The sequence below is a fragment of the Centruroides vittatus genome, unplaced genomic scaffold, assembly GCF_030686945.1.
Source record: "Centruroides vittatus isolate TY-2023 unplaced genomic scaffold, ASM3068694v2 contig_345, whole genome shotgun sequence".
NCBI lineage: Eukaryota > Metazoa > Arthropoda > Arachnida > Scorpiones > Buthidae > Centruroides > Centruroides vittatus.
In genome coordinates, this window is record NW_027122170.1 from 1,338,725 (window position 1) to 1,361,611 (window position 22,887).

General features: G+C 31.1%; 1 protein-coding gene across 2 annotated transcripts in view; it reads left to right on the forward strand.

Moving 5' to 3' along the window:
• nmo (serine/threonine-protein kinase nemo) overlaps positions 1-21,245 on the forward strand; it is a 59,469-nt gene extending 38,224 nt beyond the window's left edge. The window contains exons 8-10 of one of the 2 annotated variants that reach the window (XM_067269004.1): positions 900-1,098; positions 18,732-18,828; positions 20,471-21,245. In XM_067269004.1, coding sequence (XP_067125105.1) covers positions 900-1,098; positions 18,732-18,828; positions 20,471-20,525 — 351 coding nt within the window. In that variant the 3' untranslated portion in view covers positions 20,526-21,245. Of the gene's footprint in view, positions 1-899; positions 1,099-18,731; positions 18,829-19,957; positions 20,180-20,470 lie in introns of those variants that run through there. The other variant, XM_067269005.1, reaches the window with a different exon arrangement.
• The last annotated feature ends 1,642 nt before the right edge of the window (positions 21,246-22,887 follow it).

A 22,887-nucleotide genomic window follows, 5' to 3' on the forward strand; every position in this document is an offset into this window, starting at 1 on the left:
CACTTACAATGATTTACATTAGTTTTCAGACATCTGAAATCATAAAAAGTTATAGATAGAGCATAAAGCATACCTTTTACGTTTCACTTTCTGATACAAATGAAAAAATTATTATAATAAGTGTGGTAACTGATGGCTAATTTCTATTTCCATATAACATTAAAGATTATCTAAAATAATGATTCTCTCCATATTAAAATACAATGCAATAATATGAAGCTTTAGTAACTCTTAATAAGTTTAAAACAAGAATAAAAATTATTATTTTTTGATTTTTTCAATGTGAATTCCATTTCAAAAATATAAGCAGATTTTTATACATGCAAGTTTTTGACTGAAATAGTTACAAAAAATTCTGAAGTCATTTTTAATATGATTTGGTGACAAAATAAAATTTTGATTATAAAAAATTTGTTTTTAATTTTTCTAATTACTCCGCATCTTTAAAAGAATCTGGGGGAAAAAATGTTTTTACCTTTTGGAAACAGACCTACAGGAAAAAAACTGGAGAGGATACTACCATATTTTTGATCAGAAAAATATATTTGAAATGTTACTGGTTATTATTTTTTAAATTGAATTTCATGCCAAAAAATCTAAAATAAATTTTTGAGATGTAAAATGATAATGCAGATGGCACCATCTTTTTAAAATGTTTATAAAGTGAAGAGAAATTATTGAAAATCATATTTTCCTCGGTTTTTTTTTTTTTTTTTTGTACAAAAACGACTGAGGACTTGAAAATTGTTACACTATAGTTTTATGCCAAGGATAGAATGATAGAATAGATGATAGAGACACCATTTAATTTGATTTGGGAACACTTTTCACACGTTTGTTTGATTAGGTCCTTTAAAGAATAATTTCAATGAGTATAAACGATTATTTTATTTTTCTAGGATAAGAGGATTTCTTGTACCGATGCCTTGTCTCATCCCTATTTGGAAGAGGGAAGACTCCGATATCATTCCTGTATGTGCTGCTGCTGTCAGACGACGACTGCGGGACGACATTACGTGTCCGATTTCGAACCCGTTGCTCCTCATCCGTTTGACGATTCATTTGAAAGAAACTTATCATCTGTACATCAAGTAAAAGGTAAATGTTTAAAAATTTATTTGAATTGATTAAAATAAATATCTGAAATATTTAATTTGTCCATAAACATACAATACATGAATAACTGGCATTATCGTATTGCAAACATTATAGAAATAACATTAGTAATCCAGTTGAATTTTGAAATTAAACATTAGTAAATACTCCAAAATACACCTGTTCCTTTTTATTGATTTAAAGTTTATTAATGATTAAAATAGTTTTGTATTATGAAAGTTATGTTATCATTGCTTCATAATAATAATAATAAATTAAATATGGAAGTCTGAAAAAGAGCAGGCTAGAACTGAATTTGAATCTACAACTCAGTGTGAGAAGTTTGTAGATTCAATTTTTGCTTTGATTTTGCTTTTCTCTTATTTATTGATTTAAGTTTAGTATAAATTAAATTCGTGAATAAATATCAATATTAAGCTTCAGATATAACTACTTTTTACAAAATTGCTGCAATCTTTCAAAAACTGGATATAAATATAAAATAAACATTTCTGAAAAATCAAAAAGTCCAGCAAACAAGAAAATTTTAATGACCAGTAAATGTTTTCAACCACATTCATCTATCATCATCAGGTTAACATATTTGAAAGTAGAATATAAATTGGAATGTACAAATTAAAAAACAGATGGAACACTCTCCCGTCGGCAGAGGTCACGAGCATCGAAGACGACGTATCCGTACCGTAAAGATTTTTAGCGAATTTCAAAATGGACTCCCGCACGTCCGAGATAGTTTACGACCTTATAATTTATGGCAATCGTTCTTCGTCTTCTTGTTGGCTTCCAATAGATTTCCAATCTCTCTAGATGTTTAAGGTCAGTCCTACGGCCAGTTGGATGTAGGAAGTGGGCTTCCCGAAGTCAACATTCGTAACGATTGCCATAAATTATAAGAACACCGAACTATCTCGGACGTGTGGAAATCCATTTTTGAAATTTACTAAAAAATCCTTATCGTACGGTTACGTCGTCCTTGCCACTTGCAATCTCCTTCGACGAGATTGCGTTCTATTTGTTTTAAAATTTATACGTTTCGGTCGATATTTTATTTTTGAATACGTTAACCCGACGACGACCGTCGGATACGGTCGAGAACGTTCGTCGACTGTTAATTTTTCTCGTTTGCTGGATTTTTTGGTGTTTTAGAAATGCTTATTTTATAATTACTTTTTAAGAGTTGAAATATAAAAAACCTTTCTGAAAATCCATCTTTAGAGGCTTAAAAGTCAAGTTTTTAAAAGTTAATCTAGAAATTTTTTAAACAGAGAAAAATATTATTATTAATAAATTCATGATTTAAATTTTAAGTCTCTAAAGATGAATTTATACTCAAAAATAATTGATATTTTGTTTTTATGCATTTGTATCAATATATAATAAAGCACAATTATATATAAAGATTTTAATTTATTATAAGAAGTCAATTAGATCTCATATATTAAGTTTTAAAATAAAAATTAAAATCAAATATGTATTATGAATATATTGTGAAGTGTTAAAAGAAAAATGTAATAAGTATACTATATGAAAGATTATGAATTAATATCCTTATTCTCTAGCAGGTTGAATACTAAAACAGAATAAACTTTGAAAAACTGACGAGATATATGTTTATTATTCTATCAGATAAATTTTTAATTTAATATACATATAATTATTTTACTAAGAAAGAAATTTAAAGCTTATAATAGTTAAAAAATTGAAAATTTATGTATTTATGTTATTCGTGAAATAATAATTTTCAATTGTAATCAAAAATTACTATTTTACGAATAACATAAATTTTCAATTTCTCTATATATTTTTTAATATTTTATAAACCTAAAATACGAGAGTATAGACGAACCATTGTTTTCTATTTCTTTATAAAAGTATCGGAAGAAATTAATGAATTTATGAAAATTTTACATAGCAAACCATACATCAAAATCTTTTCTGATTTTGTAAAATATGAAGAAAATTATATTTTCTAGCGGTCATTTTGTTTAATGTTGAAGTTAAACCAGTCAAAGAAACAGTCTTAAATTTAATAAGAAATTTTATGTTTCCCCAAAACATTTTAGAACACAGTTTGTGTTTTCTGAAATGTCTTTGGAACTAAAATCATTCCTTAATCAGATTTTTTAACAAGTTTTAAAATTCAAATAAAGGTTCAGTTTGTTTATTGCAAACAAAATTGTTCCTCTGCTAGAATTTTAAAAACATGTTAAGAAATCTTCTGATAATAGAATGGATTCGGCTTGAACGACATTATAGAGAAAAAACCCTAAGTTTAGTTCTTAGATTTGAGGTCATTTTATGTCGTAAAGAATTTCGATACTTCTGTTTATCGTATTTCTTGATAATTAAAGTCTTTGGCATTTAATTACTTAAAAAATATATATTAATGTATAGTGATGTTAAAAATATTATATGACAAGTAAAATCAATAAATAATTACAATCTGAAATTTTTTTTAAGTAATTCAGAATGTCATTACAAAATGTACTTTTTTTTAAAATTTTTCATTATATATTATCATTATTCATTATATTTTACCAGTCATTAAAATGAAAGAAATATATCACTTTTTATAGTCTGTTTTATTATTTTAAATCAGTGATTCTCAAACTTTTTTGATCCACTGCCCCCTTTGTCTGTAAAGTTATACCCAACGCCCCTAACTCATTTTCTCTTGTGTGAGAAAGGATTGGCAATATTCTTAGGAAAACTTTTCTATGAATCTCACACATTGTGCCCTTACCGTACATTGTTCTCGACATCTGGAAACCATTAAACGCAATGTTTCCTCTTATCCGTTTAACAGAGGAAAGGGAACGGCTGTTGGTGACCCCAACTTTTACCTTTGGTCACTGTTCGGTACCCTGCCTCCAGCGCCCCCCTAGATTTACTCACCGCCCACAAGGGGGCATTATTGCCCACTTTGAGAAACGCTGTTTTAAATTAGTGAAAACATATGAATAAGTTAATATTAACTGTATGATAAAATATCAGGTATTTATGATTGACCATATTCTCTCAATCTGTTGTTTGTTTAATACGTTTATAGAAGATACTTTGTAAGAATTTTGATTACGAGTTAATAATCTCGGTTTACGCCGGCCCGTCGGCGACCGAACGGATAAAACCGCCGAACGCCGTAGTTGGCCGTCGATTCGTACCTTGCCGACGGGCTGGCCGAGTGGAATTTTCCGGGTTTCTTTGCGTTTGTAACACCTAAATAGAGTTTGGTTTCCCTTAGAAAGTCTTCCCGGGAGGCATTGTTCGGTAGATTGCACGTACGTTGCATTGCCATATAAAAACAAACAATTTACGTGATGACAGAAATAATTTTTCTTATATGTTTGACATTTTAAATATAATCAATAATCAGAAAAATTGGATAAGCTTTCAGTTGTTCTAATATTTTTATAATTCAGAAACAAGTAATCATTATTATTATAGTTCTATGTTAAAAATTTCTGAATGAAATAAGTATATTTTCCAATTTTCAGTCTAAGTTACAACTGAATATACTCTGTATTTAATTTATGGATTATACTCTTCCATATTTGTATTCCACTACATATTCCATATTTTTAAAATATCAAAATTAAAAAGTGGAGAAACCTTTAATCATTTCTTTAGAAATAAAAATATTTTAATATCTTTTATCTATAATGAATAATTATTATATTATGAATCTGCTTAGTTTCTAATTACCTATCAAATATAGTAGACATTTACCACAGGTTATAAACAATGTTTATACATTAGATATTATTTTGAGAAAGTTAACATTTTTTCTTTTTTTAATTTTTCTTCTTTGTAACTATATACAACTTAATTTGAAATGCGTCAGGTATATATCAATACCTGCGCAATGCCTCGTGTCACGATGCAAAAGCGGCACGATTGCGACTATCGTGCTATTTTCGGCGATACGAATTACGTGTACCAATTAACATTAAATAAGAAAAATTTGTTAAATTGTAATAATAAAACTATTTTAATTACTTAATTATTCTTACACTAAATATTTTTCGAAATGAAACATGTAAAATATTAAACGACACCAATTCTGTTCTCGAACTATTTAACTAGTTTACAAAGTTTCTATTACGGTCGAGACTTTCGTGTCATAATCTATAGATAAGAACATAAAACTATAAACTAGTCAGCTTAATATTCTCCATACAGAATAAGATAATACCCAGTACTCCTAATGCTAACTATACATACTTCGTAACGTAATAAAATCAAAATTATAAGAATAATATTTTTAACTTAATTTTTTAAATGATGCCCTTGATAGCCCTTCAATATCTGTATATATTTTAAATTTCCATTAATAAGATTTTGTGTTGGCTGGAAATAACAAATCATCAAACATATTAAAAGTGATAAAACTATAAAATAAATTCTCTCAAAAGAGCAAAATATAAAATAATAATAAAATAAAATCTAAAAATGTATTTAGAAATGTTTTTCTTGCATCGTATAAATATACTTTAATAGAAACTTAAATGATAATAGTGATCTTTTTACTGAATTTAATGCTGTTTGTATTAATACTCTACGTGGTATGATCCAAAAGTTCAGGGACTGCAGTAATCTATGACAACAAAAGCATGTATTTGAAGTTACGGCGTATGAAATGGATTCTACCAAACCACCTCTACGTGTTCGGGTTAATTTCACCCATGTCATGTGATTAAACTGCGAGTGCTGCCGTTTTTTTCCGGAGTTACCTTTGTTCTGTGATGTAATAAAAGTGGCGTTTCAAGAACAACCTCCAACATTAAATTTTGTCAGTGTTTAGGTAAAACACCTACGGAGACTTTAAAATTGCTAAGAAAGGTGTACAGTGATTCTACCATGGCCAAGTCAAAATGTTGGAGGTTGTTCTTGAAATGCCACTTTTATTGCGTCGTAGAACAAAGGTAACTATCTCTGGAAAAAAACAGCAGCGCTTGCGGTTTAATCACATGATATGGGTGAAATTAACCCGAACACATAGAGGTGGTTTGGTAGAATCCATTTCATATGCTTTTGTTGTCATAGATTACTGCAGTCCCCGAACTTTTGGATCGTACCACGTATAATAGATTATTAATATTGTATTATTACTGAAAGTTCCAACCATCAAATTGAGGAGAGCAAAAACTCTGGGAATTTTTTGAGGGGCGGTCTCTCTTGGATACGTCCGGCTCCGTCTCACGTCCCGTCGCGGGCCTGGGCGGACTCGAAATAAAGATCCTCTTTGCATTCGTAGAACGGAGTCCAAAAATAATACTAAAAGTTAGGACGGTTGTTATTATATTTTCATAATTATCACATTATGTAATAATAGAAATGTCAGAATTGTAAATTATAGTTTCCACACAATATACAGTAGTAAATTTGTTTATAAATAAAAAAAATCATCCATTATTATTTTATTTTAATCTTTCTAATCCAAAGAAAAAATATTTTGTAAGATTATAAAAGAGGGTAGATTTTAATGAATATTATTTATTATTACTTTATTATTCAATCTTTATATTCTGTTAAATATTGCGAAATTAATGTAATACATTAAAAATGCACATTTTTCTTGGAAACTAAACTTGAAATATTTTTGAAGAAATTATATAACTTCTGTCCATTATTCTCTCAGTGCATTTCATGTTACAGATGTTTCTGCTTCATTTTGGATATTTTAAAAATTACTTTCTCGACTTTAAAAATATTGCATTAGATTAGAGACGAGTGATGATCGTGCTTCTTTGCCACTTCTCTCGTAATCCTAATTGTCAACTATAACAGAAGCAAGCTATATTTCCAACAAAATATTTATAATGTATTATATCATTAAAAATTTAAACTGTTTAGTATTTTAAAGTAATTAGTATTAGAACAAATATTTAGATTTATTTATTCTGCAGATCTCTCACTTATTTAAAATTTATTCATACTTAAATAAGATTATTGTTATATTCATTCTGTTTTTGCTCAAATAGTTTGATAATCATTGTTTAAAGAAAAATGTTGGCATTTTTAACAAAAATACACATTTTTTAATATATACTTTTGGATTAATACTATTCAAAACGAATTTTTCTTTCTTTTATTATTGATTGCTATTATAGAATTGAATAAATACCTTTCACTTCAATTATTAATTAAATAAATTAACAATATCACATTTTTAAACCTACATATGCTTGCACATGTCTTTTTGCTACCAATAATTATGTATGTTTTATGTAGGGAAGATAATTTGAATTCTCTCTCTCTCTCTCTCAAATGTGTTTATGTTATGCTATATAGAATTGAGATGAGTAACATAAATCTATAATTTATCATTGATAAATTTAATTTTAACCACAATAACCAGGGTAGTAACCAGAAATTTCTGAACATTGGTTATCCACATTGCTGATGGCTTGCAATGACTTAGCATAGGTGGGTAGACTATCACGAAATGCAACGTCCCGAGAACGTTATTGTGCGAGGAGCTGCCGTGTCGTATGCCAAGCAGCAATACACACGATAATTTCAATAAAATAATTAAAACAAGTATTAAATTTTATTCTTTTTTACCTCATGGCTGTTTGTGTAGCCTAGTGTTTAAGTCTGATGTGCCTGTTTTTTGTTAAATCTAGTGGTCATCTACTTGTGACTGTTTTTATGTTGTTTACCTTTAAACTCGTATCGGGTAGCGGAGAGTGAGGGACGAAAGAGCGTTAGTGTGTAAAATGCCTTTCCTTGTCGTCCCACGTGGCTACACTCCCGAATAATGGTCCGTAAACTTTTGCTCTGTGTATACATTAGCTTTGATTATAAGCCTATTATTTTATTTATTAATTTTTTATTTTTTAATATCTGAAGTTTCCAAATTTTATCTTCAGAAAATGAAAATATTTAAGATAAATTTATAGTGAAGTACAATTTGATTTCAAATTGAATCATTAAATGGAAAAAGAAATTATATAAAAGGTGAATAATTGGTATCCATGTATATCATTTATATAACAAAATTATCTTGACTAAGAAATATCTTTGATTTTTATCAGTGATTTGTCATATAATCTGTCAATGTGTGAAAGGTTTTGATAAATGATTAATACAATATCTTTATTATCTCTCGGACAAGTCTCTATTGATTATTTTAATAGATAATATCATATTTTTGGAAGTCCGATGGCCAAATTATCAATGGCAAATCGTATGCAAAATTTAGCAACTATTGTTAAAGTGCTTCTAGCAAGTTGAAAATGCAAAATTTTACCAACTTAATTACAAATTAACAAACCTTCAAAGAAATCAATTTTATTGGAGTTGGAAATCAATGAATAACATTTTCCCAAGTACTTTCGGACCGAATAGGTATGTCGTTTCTTAGAAGACAAATTTTAAAATTTCCTTAGATTTTTCTTCAAAGAAATTGTATAATATAATAATATGTCTGATTTGTATGATGGTTACTTATTATGTTAAATTTTATATTTAAAATTTATATTTCATTAATTAGTTTGAATGCTTTCCTAACAATTTTTATGAAATTCTAACCTAATCAACTTTGTTGCCTGCTAATTTTTTTACATGTCAAAGAAAATTTTTATTAACATTTACTTGTATTTAGATAATTTTTGGAATATAATCTAAATTTTACTCCTGTTACGAATTTATTACATTGTAATTATGAATATACGCTGCCAGACAGAAAAAGTGAAACACTTGTAAAGCAACGATGCCTTCTGGCTGTTTCACTTTTCATATGTATTAATATATAAAATAAAACAATAAAAATATAAAATTATGAAGTTTATCATTTCCATACCATACGTAGTAAAATTTGTTTGGATAAGCAATATGCAATGTTCAAATAAAAAATTATTTCTCCATAATTAATGAAAGACAGAAGAGAAATATAGTTTATTAATGCTAGAAATCTGTTTAACCTGTTTGTTTATATTTTTGTAGCATTTGTCAGTCACCATCTAACAAATTTTAAATACAGACCATTGGAAGTTTTAGAAAAATTATAAATTTCTTATGTTTCGTTAATATGGAAAATAGATAATATTGAATGTGTTAATCTTATTTTGCTTGATACCAAAGACTATGTTACAAACTTGAAATGCAAGGAAGAAAATACTGTTATATGTCAATATAAAGTAACATTATGAAGTCAAAAAGTTCAACCCTAACCAGCAGATCTTATTAAGTTGAATGTTTTAATAGTATATGCAGTGGTGATATTTAGCGGGTTCGCACGGGTTCGGCCGAACCCGTTGGTAAAATTTTCAGTTTTCCAAACCTTGTTAAACACACGTAACATTTCTCGGTGGTTTTGTTTCTTTTAAAAAATATATTAAAATATACATATTATACTCTGTAACACTACTAAACTAGAGCCTTATACCCCGTTCGCACCGAGCATTTCAATCTAGATTGTGAGCAAGGTCGGGGACTATGTCTCGGTGCGATCTCTCTCGACCGAAACGAGGTTTAATTGTGATCGATTCAAGAGAGTTCTCGAAACTAGATCCAGTCATAAGAGAGATCCCACAATCTCACGCGCGCGAGATAATACAAGATGGCTGTGGAAACGGGGCTATGGACAGCGAAATAAAAAGGATATTGTATTTCGAGAGACGATGACATCTGTCTATTATCAGCAGTGCCATTCGGGGTGAAAAATTTCTCTGCCAAAAAAAAAAAAAAAAGGTTGACAGCGCTAATATACTATTGTTACCTGGTCTTCGCCCAGGGCTCGTTACGTTCCAAATACGCCACTGATTATTAGATATATTGTAAGAAAAGGTATTGTATTTATTTCTAGCCAAAACTTCCATTTCGTTTGTCAGTGATTGTCAGGGAAAAATTTTCTGCTAGCAAACCCTTTGTTAACTATTTCGAATATCACCACTGAGTATATATATAAACATTCAAAACCCGATGTTATTAATCAAAGCCAAACGACTGTCGTAAGAATTCAATTATTAATAGTAGCGAAAAAGTAGCTCGATTCATTATGGAAATCGTTTGGCTTTGAATGTTTTAAATATATTTGCCGATTAAGGCTTTTTTGTCTTATAATCAGGTTAGTGTGCCAGTTTAATCAAGTGCTACTTGTGGTCGGATTTGTAACACTTACTCGAGGGTAAGCGCTGCATTCACCCTACATATTTTTGTGTTATTAATGATTTGTGTTAAGAAATTTTACTTAGACGAGGAAGTTTTATTATGAATAATACACATTTTAATGTTTATCTTACTTTACTTCAGTTAGAATACATTAAAAGTAATTTTGATGTGGAAAATTGATATCTGATCAGATTAATCAGATCGATAAAAACAGAAATATGATATATGAAATTATTATTAAACATAATTATAATTTGTAATCAAGTTCTGAATCTGTTTTGTCTGGATTTTTAAAATGGCATAGTTTGCAGATTGTTATGATATGGTATGTGCAGATCAATGCATTAGGCTACATGTTATACTCTTGGACACTGTGTTCCTATTCTTCTTTTTTTAGGCAGTAGGTACACTTTTCTCCTGATACTGACATTGCCTGTGGAGGATTTGGTTTCTTTCTCAACACTTCCAGGATTTTCATACAATGATCCTCATTCTCATTGTCTGCAAGGAAGAACCCATTTTCTACACATTTTCTTCTTCTGGCTCCTCATCAAGCCATTTCAGAAACGTTTCATCATGTTTTATGATAGTACATATATACAATATCACTTTCTAATTAGAATCATATCATTTCAAATGCAAAAAAAAAAAAAAAAAAAAAAAAAAGAGAGACACTCGCATGTGAGTGCCACGTTTAACTTGTCTAACACGACAAAGACGGCACCGAAAGCGTTAGCGATGACTATTATTTCAGATTCTGGTATGTTGTTGATATTAGGAAAGAAAGATAGACAAGTTTCGTTACAAAACCTCACTTCCAAGAAGCCCGAGTTATAAGGAAAGGTAAGTACGGCATTTACCCTCGAGTAACAGTGGGTTAAGAAATATACGGTATAAAATAGCATAATATTCAATAACGACAGTTATATTATGTTAAATTATTTAACACAGAAAAATTTAACTGTTAGTGCAAAGCAGTCAAATAGTTCTTGTGTTAAACTGATTTCGTCTTCTGTTAACCAATGAATGTTTAGAGAAGGCAATTTTCTGTAAATTTATCTGTTTTATAAAGAAATATAGAGGAGACCGGGGCAACTTCGGCATACGGGACAAGTTCGTCAATTAAATTTTCTTTGAAACAAAATAAAAGGAGACTTTTTTTAGAGGCTAGACGGTCAAGTTTTAATGACGGCTTGTCGAGTGTGGTGTCTGTGTTGTTCTCCAACAAGCGTATTTGAAATATCAAATAAGTTATCTGTTTCATTCAATTTCATATATTTTGCTTCTGTTTATATAGAATTGGCATGTTTTGTTGTAATTCCATAACAACAAAGGTTATTTTTCCCGTTAGAAGGATAAAACATTAACTTATTCACATGACCGGATCATGGCTCGTTACCCTATTTTTAGTGTTCCACTTATTGTTTCTAAATCACGACTATTGGGGCATCTTTGGCAGCGTTGCCAATCTCGTTCCCGATCGTGTTTTGCTACGGTTTGATTTGGCCGCAACTAACAACTAGCAGAAGAAATAACTGGATTCCCATACAAAGCCACACTAGAAGCCAAGGCTTAAAGTTAAAAAATCAGGAACTTGCAGAAAAGCAATGGATTTTGAGAAATCGGATTGGAAGTTCACTAAAGAAAAGGGACAGAAAAGTCGTAAAAAACCGGAAAATGACGACAAAAATACTTATTGCATATATTGCAACGAACAATATGGAACTATTCAAAAGAAGTGAATTATCTGCTGCAAGTGTGAACTGTGGGCTGGTGTGGCTGTACAGATGTGGAAAATGAGTTGGTTCAATTTATTTGAGATATGTGTAGGGCATAAACAATTTGCTGTTAAGCATATTTCATTCCTACTGTTTGTTTGAGTTCACTAATTCATTTAACTTTATATTGCTTTTAACTTGCATTAGAATGTTTTCATTTATTATCTGTTTGATTTTTTTTTTGTAATTAATTTTTGTTTACATTTTCTTTACTTAAGTATGCCTTTGAACTTTTATTTTGTTGTTATAATAGTAAATAGGTCTTTGGAACAATATTTCTTTGTTTTAATAGTGAATTCCAACTTATACATTGTTAATAACACAAATTTATATACCTGCCTGTCTTGCTCCATTACTGTTGCCAAAGTTGTCCCCGGTATGGGGGAAACTTCAACAGCTATCTTTTTATAAAGTTATTATTATTATGATTATTTTTATTTCCAAGCTGATTTTAGCCAGTTCTATGGTAAGGATACATTCTGGTAGACAATACATAACGCTTTTCTTTCAGCCTACAGCAGTACTTGTTACAAAAAGTTTAACTTATTCTTAACGTGCCGAAGTTGCCCCGGTCTCCCCTATGTTTTAATTAATAAAATTTGTTTGAACTTATGTGAAAATACATATTATATTTATTATAACATAAATTCTCTGTATTTAACAAAAAATACATAGTGCTTTCTAACGTAAAAGAACCGGTTTGGGCTATTTTAAACACGTTAGCCGTTCGGCCGTTCATTTTTCGTTAAACGAAGTCTGTTAATCGAATCCTCGAAGTGACGTTTAGAAATTTTTTCAAATAGAGAAACATAATTTAAATTTACCAATAAAAAAAAACAAATTAGGTAGAAATATATATTTGGAATTTGATTGAAATATTATTAATTATTGGGCTGAACAAATATTAAAATTTGTGGAATGTATTTAGGTAAGCACTTGATTATGTGTTAGTCAAATATTAAAGACAGCTGTCAAATTCACTAGATTATTTAGCAAGATTTTATGTACTGTAATTTGAGGATTTAGTGTAAAAGTAATTGATTAATTAACATCAGAGAAGAAACATTTGATTGATTGATTAATTAATTAATCAAAGACTTTTTCTACAAAGTGCTAAATCAAAATCAAAAACAAAATTTGACATTTCAATGACAAGAACAATACAGAAAGTATCTACCTTTTGGACATGTCTAATAATGTGGATGAAAGTTGGAACAATAGGCTTGCATATTATAAAGAGAATTCCATTCCCAGAAAATTAAAGAGAAAAATTATAAAATCTCTTACTAAAGTTAGAAAAATTTAGTTTTTCTTTTTATAGTTTATGTTTTAGATTAAACAGATTATGGACAATAAAAGTTAATTCTCACAAATGATTTTGATATTGTCAAAACCAATACTGGCAGAAAGGAATGTACAAAAGTGCTAATTTGTCATACAAAAAAGCACTTTAGGGGTATTAAAATAATATGGACAAAAACACAGATTATTTGAAAGTCAAGAATTACCATAATAGAAGAATAAAATCCTAAAAATATTGAAAATTGGAATTACAAAAATGTTTTTAGATCTCAATGGATCCGGACAACATAAAAGTATTGATATTTCACCTAGTTGCAGATATCTGTCACGATTCATCAGAAACGGAAGATGAAAAATGAATGCGAAATAAAATTTGAGTTAATGGTCTTCCAGAAATCAAATAAAGTCCCTTTCTTAGTTTCTTTTTGGTGCATGTATACAAATAACAAAGGTTCTTTGTATATGTATATGGATTAAAATGAGAAACTGTATAATTTTGTAAGGAGCTAAATATTCAACAATGCATCGGATTAATCCAAAAGCATTCGTCTCGTGTTATATCTCTACTACCACATTTCATTAATATCAAATTTACTTTTTATGCTTACATTTCTTAGCGTGTTTAAATGGTATTTTATGAACGAATGAGTTATTCTTTATTCAAGTAACAAATTCACTAATACAGTTTTACCTCAGTAATATAACAAGATACCAGACCTGTGTAAATTGTGCTAGTGTTAGATCTATAAAAAAAAATGCTTTAAAGCAAGGTAAATCATAGAAAAATTAAAATTTCTGAGGTTAAAGCTCATTTCGTTGGTTTTCCAACAAAATACTCTACAGTACCCTGTCAGGATTAGAGTTAATAGAGGATTACACCCATATTTTAATTTACTCGCAATAGAAATTTTATAAATGAATTTATTGCCATTTCTTAATCATTAAATTATTTACTAACGACAATACAATTGTCATCAATACGTGATTTACCGATTAAGTAATTTAATATATAAACATTAAGACAGCTCAAAACGGATTTGAATTCCTAATTCTTGTAGGCCGAGCATCTGTTTTTTTAACGAATATTAAATAATTATAATTTAGTAATAATTCGAGTGATTTGGACATTGGCATTACTCGATTGTCGCGTTTCGTTATTCCGCGCTTCCGATATTACTCGTTCCGAGGGTCGTCCGTTCGGAGTACCAAAGGCCGTAAATTGAAATATAAAACTTCAAATCGATTTAAGATGCGAGGATACATTTACAATACAAGAACTATTATTGGCAAGATATCAATTCTTGTTCCGCTTTCCCTTCTTGTTGGCAGAAGGCCACAGAAGCGAGTTTGGTAGAAAAATAATCACGTGGACGAAACGTTCGTTTCCCGCGTCTGCCGGTATTTGGGTTTTTTCCCAGTAAACATTAGCTGTATTAATAAAAATATAACCATTTTACTTTCTAGCCAATTCTAATGTATTTGAAGAATTTTTAAGTGACTTTAACATCAGAAATTAAAAATATAAAAATATTTTTGGTTCGTTTTCTGAAATTTCTCGAAACTATTTGTTCTTCTGGTATTATTTTATTTTATTTTATTTTTATGTTAATTACTTACACAAAATGACTTTTACAAGAATGATATATCCTTTCTTTCCTTTTCATTAAAACAGTCGAAATTAATATAAAAAAAGAAAATGGTTCCGAATTAACTTTTAAACTATAATGATGTTTAACTTTGTTTTTTAATAGTTATATTTAGCCTCGACTAATAATATACAAATGAGTCCCGACTAACAATGCTTGTTAGTCAGAACTCATTTATATTCATTCAATGTTAGCAACATTACTATATTCAACACTTCTTACTTCTTTAATTATATAAGTAGTGCATGATATTCTCGAATACGCCGAATGGCATTCTTTATGTTGAAAATGCTTAATCGATGGTCATTGACTTATTAAATTATTTCGACGAGAACCATATATTTGTTAGGGTGATAAAATGTAATTTCAATCGACTTTTTTCTTTTGTTTTATCATATATTCTATTTGAAGTTATCGCATTACTTCAATAAATTATATATGTGATTATAGTGTTAAGAATGAAGAGCGGTGCAATTATATGTGTACTCTTTATATAATTTATGGCACAAAAGTTCAAAAAAATAAAGAAAAATAATTTTGAAAACATTACTTTAGATACAGATGTAAGAAATAAAGCGATGTCTATTTAAAGATGCAAAAATAACGATGCCAGTTCTTTGTACAGTACGTACCCATACTTACAAAATAATTGAAAAAAAATTAATTACCATAGAAGAGGGAAGGAAGAGGAAAGAAGAAAAAGTATTTATTTCAAAGCGCCCTTCAATAATGATTACCAAGTATTTCAGAGACTTAATCGTAATCTAATTTTTTGTTTTCGTTTGAAAAAGTTCTTGTCCAACAGATATTAATTCCCGAGATGAAAATTTGAAGACTATTTTTGTAATTTCCTTGCCAGATTGAACTTTATTCTCTTCGCATCCTTATTCTCACTTCTTTTTCTAGACGGCCATAAAGCGATCTTCTCTCTCTCGGCTTTACATAATCTTCATTCACTTTTATCCGTATAAGACAAAGAGATCTGTAATAACGACATACATCGTATGTTCGTTCTTCTACATTACTCGAGCTTGTAGAGCGAAAACGATATAACCAACCAATGCAGAATGCCAACATTAAAACAAAGAACAACGGAAAAAAACTGCGAAAGAAAATACCATAGAGTATTACCGAGACGTTACACATACTTCTCCGACATTACATTCTGTTCTTATCTGTCATATTCCCGTTCGAGTTTAGTACCTAGTATTTTCTGTAAATTATTCTCGATAGGATGCAGAATTCTTAACTTAAAGAGCTTTAATCAAGTTCGCTTATTCTTCCTCTCCAATAAACCGTATTACTCTTCCTTTTTTTTTCTTTAGGTTTACTTTTAAATACGAATTTTATGTTATTTTCTTCATCGAATATCCAAGGAATTTTAATTAGAATTTTTTAACGAACATTCTTAGCATCATTTTAAATTCTACGTGTGTCAAAATGCCGACTGTATAAATTATAAATATATACAAAGATTGGTACGTATGTGTTTTTATGCGCGTATCGACTGTATCTTCCGCTATTTAATTCCTATCATTCCATCCATATAAATTGTATTTTGTAATTTTTTAGCATCTTTTAATACTGCACGATGTATACAGTACACTAAGTATAATTTAGACGACTGTATTATATTATTAATATATCCCCGCATATCACGCCGTCCAGAATGTAGGGAAAAAATTCCCCGGCCGCCATCTTGCCACCAAGGGTAACATTAACCAAATTTATTGATACAAAATTACAAAAAAGACTAATACAAAAAACTTTTTGAAATGCGCACAACCCTTGTAACTGTCGAAGCAAAACGAGCACCGATGGAGTCGATCTTAATGTATAGGCTCTTCTCCATTTAATTTGCGTATATGTAGGCGGACAAGAACCTTCGAAGAAAAGCGTTGCCAGCTTGTCGGAGCCGAGTCGGAGCTTAACCAACTTCGCTAATGTCGATTATGCTCCGATGGTTAGAAGAGATATATAAATGACTTGGAAATGTTTTCCGTATTAGTATTTTTTGTAATTTTACCAGATATTTCTGTCATATTTTTCACAACTTTTATTTTCATGAAATTTGTTAGTGGTTCAAATATTTTTGGATCTATCTATTTCGGCTTAAGATCCGGTTACAAAATTAGAACCACTGTAAGGTTCTAAAGAATACAGAAGTTAAAAAAATAATAATAAACATTCGGAAGAATTTTTTCCTAAAACATGTATCATTCTTCATTATTAAGTTAAAATATATCGAAATTTCCTGTATAAAATTTGTATATTTTTATCGATTACTTCGATTAATGTCTAATTACTTTATTGAACAACGCAGCGCTTAGTTCGTACATTTTCAAAATTAAATGTCTACTTATCGGACCGCGATAATGATATCTTCTAAGACTGATACGTAGAAGGCCGAAGTTTTACGGGGGAGAAAATATTAAGAGTTTACGAAGAGAACAGACATTCAAACTATTGTTCTAAAGCATTCTCGAAGGATTTGAGAAACTGATAAAGGCTCGAGAGAGCGGAGAACATTTTTGCTAATTAAATAAGTTTGGTTACCTTAAAGAAGCAATCTTTGGTCTCTTTCGTACCTAATGGTGAAGAGTTTATTTTATTTATTTATTATTTAAAATGAAAAAATGACCTCTACGAGTTTTAACTTAATAAATATGATTAATTACTGGAACTGGAACAATTTGAGTGACGAGTAAACGAACTTTAGACTTTCGGCAAAAACTTAACATTTACCGCAAATGTTTTCGACGTTGTATTGATAGTATCGGTAGTAATTTGGTCGGAACCCGAGGAAGACCTTTTGACTAGGTTGAAAATATTTGTGGAAAACTAAGGCGCATTTATTCGCTACCTAATAAATAGAAGGCAAAGGCAATTTAAAAACACGTTGATAAAAGCCAAAACCAAACGTAAGTTAGTGATAATACATAATAGTAATTGTTTGCATTTTGAAATTTTCAATAACTATAAACTGTTTGACGTCGATTTTGTTACGATTTCGATATTTTCACTAGACATTTGTGTTTGACACCACAAACGTATATCGTTATATATAGCTTTAAGCACGGATTGTCTCTTTTTATTTCCGAGACCGAATTGTTTTGCTTTGCCCGACTGTTCCCGGACTATTTTATATAAATAGATAAGATGTTATAGAAATGTAATCCTATTAAACTATGCGCACGCAGAAATATGTTAAAAATGCATTTTCCGTAGAAACATTGCGTTACAATCGAAAGTTATTTTCGTAGCATCGCTTCTATGGAATCTATCTAATGTACTGTACTGTACTGTACATCGCTACGGAAGAATGCCGAATACGCCAGAAAACGTAATCTGTTTGTATCTATGGCGCGCAATGGTGCCGGATTAGTATTTTATTCCATTAATCTAATTGTTTAAAATTTATATTATATAATTTAAACTTATCTCGTCTACTAGTACTTTATCATTTAACGGGACTTATTATACCGGATTTACGGTATAATAAGCCCCGCAATTAGGTCTTACGGATCGAAAATAATATTGTTTATTTAAATCACCCGTGTTTAATTAATATTATATAAATTTAACCCGATTAATTCTAGCTATATAACTACGTTCGTCAAACGTCTGGTACGTAGCGATAGCGTCGACGTCGTTATCCCAAAATATATCGAATAATTTCGATTATAAGTATCAGAATTATTTATTAAGTATTATCTAAATGGTAAAAACAATATATTATCTTTAATGGTAGTAAAATGGATTGTTTTTGTTACAGAACGCTTACATAAATTTATCTTGGAGAGATGTGCAAATTCCACTCGTGTACCCCTGTGTATAAATCCCCACTCGGCAGCATTCAAAAGTTTTGCCACGTAAGTATTTAACTTTTCCAACCGTGTTAGACAACGCGTATTCTTCGCGTTTGAATTCATTTTACGTCAATTATTACGTACAACAACTTTACGTACACGTATCTTCTATTGCTGGATAGTGTCGTACGTATATTACCGCATCGAATGCCATATAGTTCCAAATAATTCGGCCCCGTAATGTAATACAGTTAATTAAACGATAAAAATATGCATATTTACGTATCACCGACTCAACGCCGGATCGTACTAACCAAAATGTTCTACCCGTTACCGGTGCGCCTTCTTCTATGCATATTTTTATTGTTAAATGAAAAATAAATAAACGGGTCGTTAGTACACCACATATTCGCTTTGTCCGTGACAGATTACGTCATAGAAATATCCCTTTGGGAATTTCAACTATGCGGCGAGTTTTTTCTACTTTAAGGAAGACGGAGTCGATTCTTGTTTTCCGTTTCTCTCTATCTGTAGTATCCTCTTCTCTTAAATGCCTTTCCTCCGCATTTCTTCCCGTTCCGTTCCGTCGATTCGAGTTTTCTTTCCTCGGTAATTCCTAGTCCGTTACGGTTCGGGTATTTGGATCTCGGCGCATTCTCTCGATATATTCCTACCGTTTCGAACTCCTTTCCCCTATTCTCCGAATTCTATTCCTCTCCGCTTTCGCGGCCCGTCTCGTTTCTAGTCCGTTCCGTTCTAGATTTCGAAGATTTTTCTGGCAATTGTTCGATGATAAAACTAATTCCAGCAAAATGAAAAATAGAATAAAACATTAATTTTTTTATTTAACGTATTATTTTAACCGTTTAAGATGTAATTATATTGTTCTTAGCATTTAAAATGTTTAAATTAACTATTGCACTATGGAATGTAATTTTTAATATAAATACGCGATTTTATTTTCATTTTAAGCGAGTCTCGTTTATTATTATTCGATATTACGTAAAATAAATCAGAAAGTAAAGTTATAAAAGTCTATGTTTCGTAACGAATGTAGTAATTTCGAGGCATCGAATGTAAAAAATGAAACTTGCACCGATAAAGTATTCTTTTTAGCGTAATCACCAAAAATGTTTAAATATTTCTCGGGTATTTATGATGGGTTATTCATTCTTTTCATTTAAAATTCCAGTTCCTGCTGACGTAACTACTCCTTGAAAGTCGTTTTCGTTTTTTCCACCGGCGTGAAACGATATCCAGCCGAGCGGTCTTTCGACAAGGGAAAAAGGAGAAAATTGTTAAGATCAAAATCTGAATAGGGAAAATGTTCGAAAAGTTTTCGTTCGAACCGCCGTAGTGAGTCCATCGTAGCGCGTACGGCTACGAATTTTTTCGAGAGAAACAATTCTTCGGCCAAGAAATATCGCGGGCAAATACTATTGCCGTGTATCTGCCGCTAAACTCGTTTATCTGCAAAAATTTCGACAATTGGAACTCTTTGCGACATTCGGCGTAACTTAGCCGTCACAACTCGATGTATTTAAGGGCCGTGCCGTAACGCATTCTAAGTACGCGGCTATAGGCTAAATACGTATATACCGCTACCGCACTCCGGTCGACTTTATATCTTTACTTTCTGATCTATCCGGCTACGTAAATGTTGGCAGAAACGTACAGATTTTAATTTTACTTTATTCAATTTCAGTTCGACCGTTGCTCATCCGTCAGAACTGCCACCTTCTCCGCATCAATGGGAATGAAATTAGTCCGAACAATACACTTTTGCCAAATAAATGCTCTAGCAGTCAAATGAGTGTTCGCTATGCAACATCTTTGTTTTTAGTCTAAGAGGTCTCGTTTAGTATTGTTTTCGGACCTCTTAATTTATTTCTACGTTTCTACCGACTCTTCCTTTAATTTTTTTGCATGTTTTTTAATTATTATTTAATTTAAATGGTGGTCGAATCGAAAGCAGCTACGTCGCACCGCCGTTACAGGATGTGTACCGTCGACGGCACGCAGCCGATATTCCACCCGAGACCGTTTCTTACGTTTTCGAGAATGTTTGATTACGTCGCAGCATTTTGCAGTTTACGGAGGAGCGCCGACGTCTTTTCGGATCCGTTGGGACGCAGAACGTTACGCTCTCGCATCGGTATCGCCGACTATAACCGCATTCGTTGCGGAAGACCCGCGGAAGAAGGAACTCGAACGACAGTTTAAAGCTCCCGAAATGCGGAAACTGCCAAAAATTTCGGAGACGTTTGACCGACAATTTGTGAAAGTTAAGTGTGATACGCAATCTCCAAGTATTTAACTATTTGTGATCTTCGCAAGATATTCGACATATTGCCATACGTTGTTTTTTTGACATTTGGATCGTGTCGCTATAACTACGTCGTATTGTTTGGTATAGGTATCGATGCAAAATTTGATCTGTGCGTGCACCGTGTATCGATGTTAACGTGAAGCACGGAGACGAGAATATATAAAAGGAAAACGTAACGTGGTTGGGAAAATTGGCTGCGTTACATATCTCTACAACAAGGAATGGGGAATTTGGTTCAATTAGATAGTTTTTTTGTGTCGTTGCTCACATCATCACGAATTTCATCATTGTAATTCATAACGCATATTTGTATATACTCATCCACTTTGACTAATTTCTCTGCAGCAGGGATACACTCGCCACACTTTATATTATCGGTGTGGCCGTATTGTCCTTTTATGGATATATATATCGTTTTTTTTTCCTTTTCGTTAGCGGGAGTGTCGAACGAACCACTCGAACGACACTCGCCCGTTTCGTATCGAAAGATTCGAATCATCTACCGTGTGAATTTTGTTCAGAATGGGAAATTTATTTTATTCCTGTTTTTTTACGGAAAGGCTAATTTAATCCGAACGAATATTTGCAAAGCCGCCAGTGAAAGATTAACCAAATGCGACAGGAATTATATTCGATAGATTTTAAAATATTAATAATATTAACCAGCAATTAAAATTTATTTCAATTTATTTATGATTATGTGTGTGTGTGTGTGTGTGTGTGTGTATATGTATGTGTGTGTATATATATATATACACAGATACATATATTATTCCTTTGTATGTTGCTCCGTTTTATTAGTTCACATCGAATGCAATCAGAAATTATGATTTTAATCCAACGTTACTGCATTCCAGATTTGCATACCGGAAACTTTTGAAAAATATTTAAATTTAAAAGTCCCTTTATTAATCGGTTCTCGTTGAAAATTCAAAATTGCTAACGTTAATGCAGGTTTGATTAGATCTTTTCTGTTGTGGGCATTTGTCGCTGTGATTCCGTTGTGCACATTAATCTAGTGATTTTTTTAATGGTCAGTACATCGAAAAGCATCCTATTTATACAGTATTTGTTTTAAAATGCAGTATATTTAGCCAGGTATTAATGCGTTGAGTTTTTTCCAAACGAAACCCGATTACCGTCTCGAAAATTCCAGTTTGATAAAATGAGCTTTTCGGTTATTGCCTTATCGCTGTGACGTAACGATTGCCGTCGGGTTCGGACACGTTGTTTTTATCGTCGATGCCGCACTCGCTTTAGCTTTCGAAATTACATTTTAAGTAAACATTGAACTGCGTATCCGTTAAACTACTGACCCAAAGCATTCCATTTCCAGTTTATCGAAAGATTAAGGTGTATTTTATTCCGCGAGTCGTACGGTAATAGTTGGAGTCGGTATGCCATTATTATTCGCTAATATAAAACACGGGCCGGCGTAAGCCGAGCACCGAACGAATGTAGTTTTCCTAATAACGCCGCAATAGCTGGATTAATTGTACTTATTTATTAAATCCGAAACTAAAAAGCAAAAACGTGATTAATGCAATTGTACGTATCGATCGTATTATTCTAGCCATTTAGTTTTCTTCGTATTTCGAGCGTAAATTTCTAATCTAAGAAACAATTTCCGTAAGTGTCGAGTATTGGCTATGGGATTGGGTTCTGGTGAGAATATATATCAGTATTTGTGCATTCCCATTCTCGGTCCATTTGTTGTGATAATTGTAGTTATCTCTTGCCTAGATAGGCATTTGTGAATACCTCATGTAAGGCGTAAGAAAAATAAGAATTAT